At 46.0% G+C, this 12,091-nt stretch overlaps 1 protein-coding gene across 2 annotated transcripts in view; it reads left to right on the top strand.

The window, feature by feature from the left end:
* LOC135521087 (uncharacterized protein KIAA2012-like) overlaps positions 1 to 9,008 on the top strand; it is a 99,325-nt gene extending 90,317 nt beyond the window's left edge. For both annotated transcript variants that reach the window (XM_064947032.1, XM_064947031.1), the window contains exons 20-21: positions 915 to 1,101; positions 8,834 to 9,008. In XM_064947032.1, coding sequence (XP_064803104.1) covers positions 915 to 1,098 — 184 coding nt within the window. In that variant the 3' untranslated portion in view covers positions 1,099 to 1,101; positions 8,834 to 9,008. The remainder of the gene's footprint in view (positions 1 to 914; positions 1,102 to 8,833) is intronic.
* Positions 9,009 to 12,091: the final 3,083 nt, after the last annotated feature.

Raw genomic sequence — 12,091 nt, 5'->3', positions numbered from 1 at the left:
TGGTAGACAGGGTAACAGGGTCCAGGGTGGTAGGCCTGGCTAACAGTGTCCAGGGTGGTAGGTCTGGGTAACAGGGTCCAGGGTTGTAGGTCTGGCTAACAGGGTCCAGGGTGGTAGACAGGGTAACAGGGTCCAGGGTGGTAGGTCTGGCTAACAGGGTCCAGGGTGGTAGACAGGGTAACGGGGTCCAGGGTTGTAGGCCTAGCTAACAGGGTCCAGGGTGGTAGACACGGTAACAGGGTCCAGGGTGGTAGGTCTGGCTAACAGGGTCCAGGGTGGTAGGTCTGGCTAACAGGGTCCAGGGTGGTAGGCCTGGCTAACAGGGTCCAGGGTGGTAGGTCTGGCTAACAGGGTCCAGGGTGGTAGGCCTGGCTAACAGGGTCCAGGGTGGTAGACACGGTAACAGGGTCCAGGGTGGTAGACAGGCTAACAGGGTCCAGGGTGGTAGACAGGGTAACAGGGTCCAGGGTGGTAGGCCTGGCTAACAGGGTCCAGGGTGGTAGGCCTGGCTAACAGGGTCCAGGGTGGTAGGTCTGGCTAACAGGGTCCAGGGTGGTAGGTCTGGCTAACAGGGTCCAGGGTGGTAGGTCTGGCTAACAGGGTCCAGGGTGGTAGGCCTGGCTAAGAGGTCCACAACATGAATGTGTGTCAGTAAGAGGAAGTGGACAGGAGTGTATTCATTATGCCTATTCTGTTGCATTAAGTGCAATCTCCATTGCCTCGATTCATCACATCCTCTCGCCTCTCTCCTCAAAATCCATTGGATGAGAAGGTCAGAGGTCTCGCCCCTCTGACCTCATCCAAATTGGGTTTTGAGAAGGAGGCGAGAGGATGTGATGAATCAAGGCAATGGAGATTGTCCCCTAGAAAAGTATATATTTTTTTGTCTCTTCATCCCTCTCTCCCATCTACAGGCAGAGGGCTTTACTAGAGCAGCAGCTGCAGTTCAGACGAGGCCTGCTGATGGAGGCCGGGGCTCTGGGACAGACTCAGGACATCTCTCGAGCCTGGGTCTACTCATACTTCCAGCTCATACAACTACTGGGGCTGGCTGAGGTCCCCACAGCACAGGAAGACTCACCCGAAGACATGTCCTAGAATGTAAGGGGAAAACTAGGGGATGTGGCTGACCAGCAAACCAGTGTTGAATTTCCAAATGGGTTCAAATTAGGTTATGTTTAATTAAGGTAAGGATACGTTTAGGTCGGGCTGTCAATGGGATGCTGGTCAGTCACGTCCCTCCAGTCCCTTTAGTCACGTCCCTCCAGTCCCTTTAGTCACGTCCCTTCAGTCCCTTTAGTCACGTCCCTTCAGTCAAGTCCTTCAGTCACGTCCCTTCAGTCCCTTTAGTCACGTCCCTTCAGTCAAGTCCTTCAGTCACGTCCCTTCAGTCCCTTTAGTCACATCCCTTCGGTCCCTTTAGTCACATCCTTCAGTCACGTCCCTTCAGTCACGTCCTTCAGTCATGTCCTTCAGTCACATCCCTTCAGTCACGTCCCTCCAGTCCCTTCAGTCACGTCCCTTCAGTCACGTCCCTTCAGTCCCTTCAGTCACGTCCTTCAGTCACGTCCTTCAGTCACGTCCCTTCAGTCACGTCCTTCAGTCACGTACATCAGTCATGTCCTTCAGTCACGTCCTTCAGTCACATCCTTCAGTCACGTCCCTTCAGTCACGTCCCTTCAGTCACGTCCCTTCAGTCACGTCCCTTCAGTCATGTCCTTCAGTCACGTCCCTTCAGTCACGTCCTTCAGTCCCTTTAGTCACTTCCCTTCAGTCACGTCCCTTCAGTCACGTCCTTCAGTCACGTCCCTTCAGTCAAGTCCTTCAGTCAAGTCCTTCAGTCATGTCCTTCAGTCACGTCCCTTCAGTCACGTCCTTCAGTCCCTTTAGTCACTTCCCTTCAGTCACGTCCCTTCAGTCCCTTCAGTCACGTCCCTTCAGTCCCTTCAGTCACGTCTCTTCAGTCCCTTCAGTCACGTCCCTTCAGTCCCGTCCCTTCAGTCCCTTCAGTCACCTCCCTTTAGTCACGTCCCTTCAGTCACCTCCCTTTAGTCACGTCCCTTCAGTCCCTTCAGTCACCTCCCTTTAGTCACGTCCCTTCAGTCCCTTCAGTCACGTGCCTTCAGTCACGTCCCTTCAGTCACATCCCTTTAGTCACGTCACGTCCCTTCAGTCACGTCCCTTCAGTCACGTCCCTTCAGTCACCTCCCTTTAGTCACGTCCCTTCAGTCACGTCCTTCAGTCACGTCCCTTCAGTCACATCCCTTTAGTCACGTCACGTCCCTTCAGTCACGTCCCTTCAGTCACGTCCCTTCAGTCACGTCCCTTCAGTCACCTCCCTTTAGTCACGTCCCTTCAGTCACGTCCTTCAGTCACGTCCCTTCAGTCACATCCCTTTAGTCACGTCACGTCCCTTCAGTCACGTCCCTTCACAGTCATCTCCCTTCAGTCACGTCCCTTCAGTCACCTCCCTTCAGTCACCTCCCTTCAGTCACCTCCCTTTAGTCACGTCCCTTCAGTCCCTTCAGTCACCTCCCTTTAGTCACGTCCCTTCAGTCCCTTCAGTCACCTCCCTTCAGTCATGTCCCTTCAGTCACCTCCCTTTAGTCACATCCCTTCAGTCCCTTCAGTCACGTCCTTCAGTCACGTCCCTTCAGTCACCTCCCTTTAGTCACGTCCCTTCAGTCCCTTCAGTCCCTTCAGTCACGTCCCTTCAGTCACCTCCCTTAAGTCACCTCCCTTCAGTCACCTCCCTTCAGTCACATCCCTTCAGTCCCTTCAGTCACGTCCCTTCAGTCACGTCCCTTCAGTCACCTCCCTTTAGTCACCTCCCTTTAGTCACCTCCCTTCAGTCACCTCCCTTCAGTCCCTTCAGTCACCTCCCTTCAGTCACCTCCCTTCAGTCACCTCCCTTTAGTCACCTCCCTTCAGTCACCTCCCTTTAGTCACCTCCCTTTAGTCACCTCCCTTCAGTCACCTCCCTTCAGTCCCTTCAGTCACCTCCCTTCAGTCACCTCCCTTCAGTCACCTCCCTTTAGTCACCTCCCTTTAGTCCCTTCAGTCCCTTCAGTCACCTCCCTTCAGTCACCTCCCTTTAGTCACCTCCCTTCAGTCACCTCCCTTTAGTCCCTTCAGTCCCTTCAGTCACCTCCCTTTAGTCACCTCCCTTTAGTCACCTCCCTTTAGTCCCTTCAGTCCCTTAAGTCACCTCCCTTCAGTCACCTCCCTTTAGTCACCTCCCTTCAGTCACCTCCCTTTAGTCCCTTCAGTCCCTTCAGTCACCTCCCTTTAGTCACCTCCCTTCAGTCCCTTCAGTCACCTCCCTTCAGTCACCTCCCTTCAGTCACCTCCCTTCAGTCACCTCCCTTCAGTCACCTCCCTTCAGTCACCTCCCTTCAGTCCCTTCAGTCACCTCCCTTCAGTCCCTTCAGTCACCTCCCTTCAGTCACTTCAGTCCCTTCAGTCACCTCCCTTCAGTCACCTCCCTTCAGTCCCTTCAGTCACCTCCCTTCAGTCCCTTCAGTCACCTCCCTTCAGTCCCTTCAGTCACCTCCCTTCAGTCACCTCCCTTCAGTCACCTCCCTTCAGTCCCTTCAGTCACCTCCCTTCAGTCCCTTCAGTCACCTCCCTTCAGTCCCTTCAGTCACCTCCCTTCAGTCACCTCCCTTCAGTCACCTCCCTTCAGTCACCTCCCTTCAGTCCCTTCAGTCACCTCCCTTCAGTCCCTTCAGTCACCTCCCTTCAGTCCCTTCAGTCACCTCCCTTCAGTCACCTCCCTTCAGTCACCTCCCTTCAGTCCCTTCAGTCACCTCCCTTCAGTCACCTCCCTTCAGTCACCTCCCTTCAGTCCCTTCAGTCACCTCCCTTCAGTCACCTCCCTTCAGTCACCTCCCTTCAGTCACCTCCCTTCAGTCACCTCCCTTCAGTCACCTCCCTTCAGTCCCTTCAGTCACCTCCCTTCAGTCCCTTCAGTCACCTCCCTTCAGTCACCTCCCTTCAGTCACCTCCCTTCAGTCCCTTCAGTCACCTCCCTTCAGTCACCTCCCTTTAGTCACCTCCCTTCAGTCACCTCCCTTCAGTCACCTCCCTTCAGTCACCTCCCTTCAGTCACCTCCCTTTAGTCACCTCCCTTCAGTCACCTCCCTTCAGTCACCTCCCTTCAGTCACCTCCCTTTAGTCACGTCCCTTCAGTCCCTTCAGTCACCTCCCTTCAGTCCCTTCAGTCACCTCCCTTTAGTCACCTCCCTTCAGTCACCTCCCTTCAGTCACCTCCCTTCAGTCACCTCCCTTTAGTCACGTCCCTTCAGTCCCTTCAGTCACCTCCCTTCAGTCACCTCCCTTCAGTCACCTCCCTTTAGTCACGTCCCTTCAGTCCCTTCAGTCACCTCCCTTCAGTCACGTCCCTTCAGTCACGTCCCTTTAGTCACCTCCCTTCAGTCACGTCCCTTCAGTCACGTCCCTTTAGTCACCTCCCTTTAGTCACCTCCCTTCAGTCACGTCCCTTCAGTCACCTCCCTTTAGTCTCTGAACAGCACTATTCCTCTATGTACTATTAATCCATGTTATAATATCACAGCCAAATAACTCTTTACACTCAAACACTGGTTACAAATGGCAGATTGGACACTAATAAGCACCTAAAGGGCATCGTTGTAAATAAGAATGTATTATTAATTGACTTATCTGTATAAAAAAAAACATGTTTACAACAAAGTTTTTGAAAATTGGAACATAGTGGCTATACAGTAACATGCTTTACACGACATCAGAGGTCTGGTTCTGTTCTTCACACTTCCAAATGTGCCTTTCACGAGTCCATATGGTCCAACTATCCATGCAGGTAGTGTTTATGATCACCATGTTTAATCTTGATACTACCCATCCCGGATCCGGGATCGTGAATAAAGCCTCAGGCTCATTAGCATAACGCAACGTTAACGATTTCTGAAAATCGCAAATGAAATGAAAATAATGCGCCTGCTCTCAAGCTTAGCCTTTTCTTAACAACACTGTCATCTCAGATTTTCAAAATATGCTTTTGAACCATTCAAACCATTCAAATATGCTTTTGAACCATTCAACCAATCAAGCATTTGTGTAAGAGTATTGCAAGCTAGCTTAGTATTTTGCACGCAACATTTTCACAAAAACCAGATAACCAAATAAATAAAATCATTTACCTTTGAAGAGCTTCGGATGTTTTCAATGAGGAGACTCTCAGTTACATAGCAAATGTTCAGTTTTGCCTGAAAGAATCTTTGTGTAGGAGAAATCGCTCCGTTTTGTACATCACATTTGGCTACCGAAACGAACCGAAAATTCAGTCACCAAAACGTCAAACTTTTTCCGAATTAACTCCATAATATCGACCGAAACATGGCAAACGTTGTTTAGAATCAATCCTCAAGGATTAAAATATAAAATAAAATATACTTAAGTATCAAAGGTTAAAAAATACATTTTAAATCATCAAATTCCTTATATTAGGCAAACCAGACGGCACCATTTTCTTGTTTTTATTTTATTTACGGATAGCCAGGGGTACACTCCAACACTCAGACATCTTTACAGATAGCCAGAGGTACACTCCAACACTGAGACATCTTTACAGATAGCCAGGGGTACACTCCAACACTGAGACATCTTTACGGATAGCCAGGGGTACACTCCAACACTCAGACATCTTTACAGATAGCCAGAGGTACACTCCAACACTGAGACATCTTTACGGATAGCCAGGGGTACACTCCAACACTGAGACATCTTTACGGATAGCCAGGGGTACACTCCAACACTGAGACATCTTTACGGATAGCCAGGGGTACACTCCAACACTGAGACATCTTTACGGATAGCCAGGGGTTCACTCCAACACTGAGACATCTTTACAGATAGCCAGGGGTACACTCCAACACTGAGACATCTTTACGGATAGCCAGGGGTACACTCCACTGAGACATCTTTACAGATGAAGAATGTTTAGTGAGTCCACCAGATCTAAAGCAGTAGGGATGACTAGGGATGTTTTCTGTTTAGTGAGTCCTCCAGATGTTCTCTGTCTAGTGAGTCCTCCAGATCAGAAGCAGTAGGGATGACCAGGGATGTTCTCTGTCTAGTGAGTCCTCCAGATCAGAGGCAGTAGGGATGACCAGGGATGTTCTCTGTTTAGTGAGTCCTCCAGATCAGAGGCAGTAGGGATGACCAGGGATGTTCTCTGTTTAGTGAGTCCTCCAGATCAGAGGCAGTAGATGACCAGGGATGTTCTCTGTTTAGTGAGTCCTCCAGATCAGAGGCAGTAGGGATGACCAGGGATGTTCTCTGTTTAGTGAGTCCTCCAGATCAGAGACAGTAGCGATGACCAGGGATGTTCTCTGTTTAGTGAGTCCTCCAGATCAGAGACAGTAGGGTATGACCAGAGATGTTCTCTGTTTAGTGAGTCCTCCAGATCAGAGACAGTAGGGACGACCAGGGATGTTCTCTGTTGAGTGAGTCCTCCAGATCAGAGACAGTAGGGATGACCAGGGATGTTCTCTGTTTAGTGAGTCCTCCAGATCAGAGACAGTAGCGATGACCAGGGATGTTCTCTGTTTAGTGAGTCCTCCAGATCAGAGACAGTAGGGTATGACCAGAGATGTTCTCTGTTTAGTGAGTCCTCCAGATCAGAGACAGTAGGGACGACCAGGGATGTTCTCTGTTGAGTGAGTCCTCCAGATCAGAGACAGTAGGGATGACCAGGGATGTTCTCTGTTTAGTGAGTCCTCCAGATCAGAGGCAGTAGGGACGACCAGGGATGATGTCTTGATAAGTATGTGAATTGGACCATTTTCTGTCCCGCTTAGTATACAAAATGTAACGAGTAAAATGTACATTATTTGCTTTAGGAATGTAGAGAAGTAAAAGTAAAAGTTGTTAAAAATAAAATAGTAAAGTACAGATACCACAAAAAACGACTTAAGTCGTACAACTGACTCTACACACACACACACACACACACACACACACACACACACACACACACACACACACACACACACACACACACACACACACACACACACACACACACACACACACACACACACACACACACACACACACACACACACACACACACACCTACAGTATACTGCTGTTACTGTCTATTATCTGTCCTTTACCCCTACCTATAGTATACTGCTGTTACTGTCTATTATCTATCCTTTACCCCTATCTACAGTATACTGCTGTTACTGTCTATTATCTATCCTTTACCCCTACCTACAGTATACTGCTGTTACTGTCTATTATCTATCCTTTACCCCTACCTACAGTATACTGCTGTTACTGTCTATTATCTATCCTTTACCCCTACCTACAGTATACTGCTGTTACTGTCTATTATCTATCCTTTACCCCTACCTACAGTATACTGCTGTTACTGTCTATCTATCCTTTACCCTACCTACAGTATACTGCTGTTACTGTCTATTATCTTTCCTTTACTCCCTACCTACAGTATACTGCTGTTACTGTCTATTATCTATCCTTTACCCCTACCTACAGTATTCTGCTGTTACTGTCTATTATCTATCCTTTACCCCTACCTACAGTATACTGCTGTTACTGTCTATCTATCCTTTACCCCTACCTACAGTATACTGCTGTTACTGTCTATTATCTATCCTTTACCCCTACCTACAGTATACTGCTGTTACTGTCTATTATCTATCCTTTACCCCTACCTACAGTATACTGCTGTTACTGTCTATTATCTATCCTTTACCCCTACCTACAGTATACTGCTGTTACTGTCTATTATCTATCCTTTACCCCTACCTACAGTATACTGCTGTTACTGTCTATTATCTATCCTTTACCCCTACCTACAGTATACTGCTGTTACTGTCTATCTATCCTTTACCCCTACCTACAGTATACTGCTGCTACTGTCTATTATCTATCCTTTACCCCTACCTACAGTATACTGCTGTTACTGTCTATTATCTATCCTTTACCCCTACCTACAGTATACTGCTGTTACTGTCTATTATCTATCCTTTACCCCTACCTACAGTATACTGCTGTTACTGTCTATTATCTTTCCTTTACCCCTACCTACAGTATACTGCTGTTACTGTCTATTATCTATCCTTTACCCCTACCTACAGTATTCTGCTGTTACTGTCTATTATCTATCCTTTACCCCTACCTACAGTATACTGCTGTTACTGTCTATTATCTATCCTTTACCCCTACCTACAGTATACTGCTGTTACTGTCTATTATCTATCCTTTACCCCTACCTACAGTATACTGCTGTTACTGTCTATTATCTATCCTTTACCCCTACCTACAGTATACTGCTGTTACTGTCTATTATCTATCCTTTACCCCTACCTACAGTATTCTGCTGTTACTGTCTATTATCTATCCTTTACCCCTACCTACAGTATACCGCTGTTACTGTCTATTATCTGTCCTTTACCTCTACCTATGTGTAGATATCTACCTGAAGTACCTCGTACCCCTGCACATTGACTTGATACTGGTACTCCCTGTATATAGTCATGTTATTTTTATTCGTTATTCACTGTATTGTCACTATTTCAATTGTATTTTTTATTTTTAACTCTGCATTGTTGGAAAAGGACCTGTAAGTAAGCATTTCCTGTTTGAATACAGCTGTTGTTTATGAAGCATGTGCCTAATAACATTAGATTAGATATATTGACTAGTTGGCACCACTTCCTGCTAAAACACTTCCTGCTTTACTCTGATTGGACATACTAACACAGCACTGTCCTTTCTGTCCACCCACTTCTTCTTGATTTGATTGGTTGCTTTTCCTTCTCAGGTTTGATGGGGTTGTTGAGAAAGTAAAGGATTGTCGTTCAATGAAACGTCTCATTCAAGGACATGTGACAGGAAGCAGAACCCCGACTGATAGTAATAACAATAAGTGTTTACAATATCAAAACAAAAAAACACAGCAATTGTTTGTTTTTAAACCACAATAAAAATTCAGTTGAAAAAGCTAAACGCCTATTGCACATGTTTTTATTTAATACAAAAATGTAGAATATACAGATTAGGTGAAACAAATACATAAACATTATAAATGTACTATAAACGTATTGAAAAACAATGTGCAGCCAACCCAGTGTCAAAGACATTCTCTATTGTCAATCTGCTGTTTTATACAGTATCCATAGAAGTCCACAGGAGCAGTCTATATATGCTTCCCAAATGGCACCCGATTCCCTACATAGTGCACTACTTTTGGTCAGAGCCCTAAGGCACCCTATTCCCTACATAGTGCACTACTGTTGGCCAGAGCCCTAAGGCACCCTATTCCCTACATAGTGCACTACTGTTGGCCAGAGCCCTATGGCACTATATAGGGAATAGGGTTCCATTTGGGATGCATGTTATTACTGATCGTTAGATCAATCCATTTTCTTCTTCTCTCTTCTCATACTGTCTTAAGACCTCTCTTTAACCTGATCACACATCGACTTCACTAGGTGATTATTTTATAACCGTAAAAAAGTGCCTCAACAAATATAATGGACCAACATATACAGTGCATTCAGAACGTTTCCAGACCACTTCCACATTTTGTTACGTTAGTCTTACGCTAAAATTAATTCAATCATTTTTCCCCCTCATCAATCTACACACAATACCCCATAATGACAAAGCAAAAACATGTTTTTTAGAAATGTTTGCAAAAAATAAATACAACGGAAATATCCCATTTACATAAATATTCAGACCTTTTACTCAGTACTTTGTTGAAGCACCTTTGAAAAATAGTAATAACAATGATGATGGAAACCTTCGATGCTGCAGATATTTTAGAACCCTTCCCCAGACATTTTTAGAACCCTTCCCCAGACATTTTTAGAACCCTTCCCCAGACATTTTTAGAACCCTTCCCCAGACATTTTTAGAACCCTTCCCCAGACATTTTTAGAACCCTTCCCCAGACATTTTTAGAACCCTTCCCCAGACATTTTTAGAACCCTTCCCCAGACATTTTTAGAACCCTTCCCCAGACAGAACAGACATTTTTAGAACCCTTCCCCAGAACATTTTTAGAACCCTTCCCCAGACATTTTTAGAACCCTTCCCCAGACATTTTTAGAACCCTTCCCCAGACATTTTTAGAACCCTTCCCCAGACATTTTTAGAACCCTTCCCCAGACATTTTTAGAACCCTTCCCCAGACATTTTTAGAACCCTTCCCCAGACATTTTTAGAACCCTTCCCCAGACATTTTTAGAACCCTTCCCCAGACATTTTTAGAACCCTTCCCAGACATTTTTAGAACCCTTCCCCAGACATTTTTAGAACCCTTCCCCAGACATTTTTAGAACCCTTCCCCAGACATTTTTAGAACCCTTCCCCAGACATTTTTAGAACCCTTCCCCAGACATTTTTAGAACCCTTCCCCAGACATTTTTTAGAACCCTTCCCAGACATTTTTAGAACCCTTCCCCAGACATTTTTAGAACCCTTCCCCAGACATTTTTAGAACCCTTCCCCAGACATTTTTAGAACCCTTCCCCAGACATTTTTTAGAACCCTTCCCCAGACATTTTTAGAACCCTTCCCCAGACATTTTTAGAACCCTTCCCCAGACATTTTTAGAACCCTTCCCCAGACATTTTTAGAACCCTTCCCCAGACATTTTTAGAACCCTTCCCCAGACATTTTTAGAACCCTTCCCCAGACATTTTTTTTTAGAACCCTTCCCCAGACATTTTTAGAACCCTTCCCCAGACATTTTTAGAACCCTTCCCCAGACATTTTTAGAACCCTTCCCCAGACATTTTTAGAACCCTTCCCCAGACATTTTTAGAACCCTTCCCCCCAGACATTTTTAGAACCCTTCCCCAGACATTTTTAGAACCCTTCCCCAGACATTTTTAGAACCCTTCCCCAGACATTTTTAGAACCCTTCCCCAGACATTTTTAGAACCCTTCCCCAGACATTTTTAGAACCCTTCCCCAGACATTTTTAGAACCCTTCCCCAGACATTTTTAGAACCCTTCCCCAGACATTTTTAGAACCCTTCCCCAGACATTTTTAGAACCCTTCCCCAGACATTTTTTAGAACCCTTCCCCAGACATTTTTAGAACCCTTCCCCAGACATTTTTAGAACCCTTCCCAGACATTTTTAGAACCCTTCCCCAGACATTTTTAGAACCCTTCCCCAGACATTTTTAGAACCCTTCCCAGACATTTTTAGAACCCTTCCCCAGACAGACATTTTAGAACCCTTCCCCAGACATTTTTAGAACCCTTCCCCAGACATTTTTAGAACCCTTCCCCAGACATTTTTAGAACCCTTCCCCAGACATTTTTAGAACCCTTCCCCAGACATTTTTAGAACCCTTCCCCAGACATTTTTAGAACCCTTCCCCAGACATTTTTAGAACCCTTCCCCAGACATTTTTTCCCCAGACATTTTTAGAACCCTTCCCCAGACATTTTTAGAACCCTTCCCCAGACATTTTTAGAACCCTTCCCCAGACATTTTTAGAACCCTTCCCCAGACATTTTTAGAACCCTTCCCCCTTCCCCAGACATTTTTAGAACCCTTCCCCAGACATTTTTAGAACCCTTCCCCAGACATTTTTAGAACCCTTCCCCAGACATTTTTAGAACCCTTCCCCAGACATTTTTAGAACCCTTCCCCAGACATTTTTAGAACCCTTCCCCAGACATTTTTTAGAACCCTTCCCCAGACATTTTTAGAACCCTTCCCCAGACATTTTTAGAACCCTTCAGACATTTTTAGAACCCTTCCCCAGACATTTTTAGAACCCTTCCCCAGACACTTTTAGAACCCTTCCCCAGACATTTTTAGAACCCTTCCCCCCTTCCCAGACATTTTTAGAACCCTTCCCCAGACATTTTTAGAACCCTTCCCCAGACATTTTTAGAACCCTTCCCCAGATATTTTTAGAACCCTTCCCCAGACATTTTTAGAACCCTTCCCCAGACACTTTTTAGAACCCTTCCCCAGACATTTTTAGAACCCTTCCCCAGATATTTTTAGAACCCTTCCCCAGACATTTTTAGAACCCTTCCCCAGACACTTT

Source organism: Oncorhynchus masou, chromosome 29 (assembly GCF_036934945.1).
Source record: "Oncorhynchus masou masou isolate Uvic2021 chromosome 29, UVic_Omas_1.1, whole genome shotgun sequence".
In the NCBI taxonomy this organism is placed as follows: domain Eukaryota; kingdom Metazoa; phylum Chordata; class Actinopteri; order Salmoniformes; family Salmonidae; genus Oncorhynchus; species Oncorhynchus masou.
Note: the sequence above shows the minus strand (reverse complement) of the source record. Positions and strands in the feature narration are given on the sequence as shown.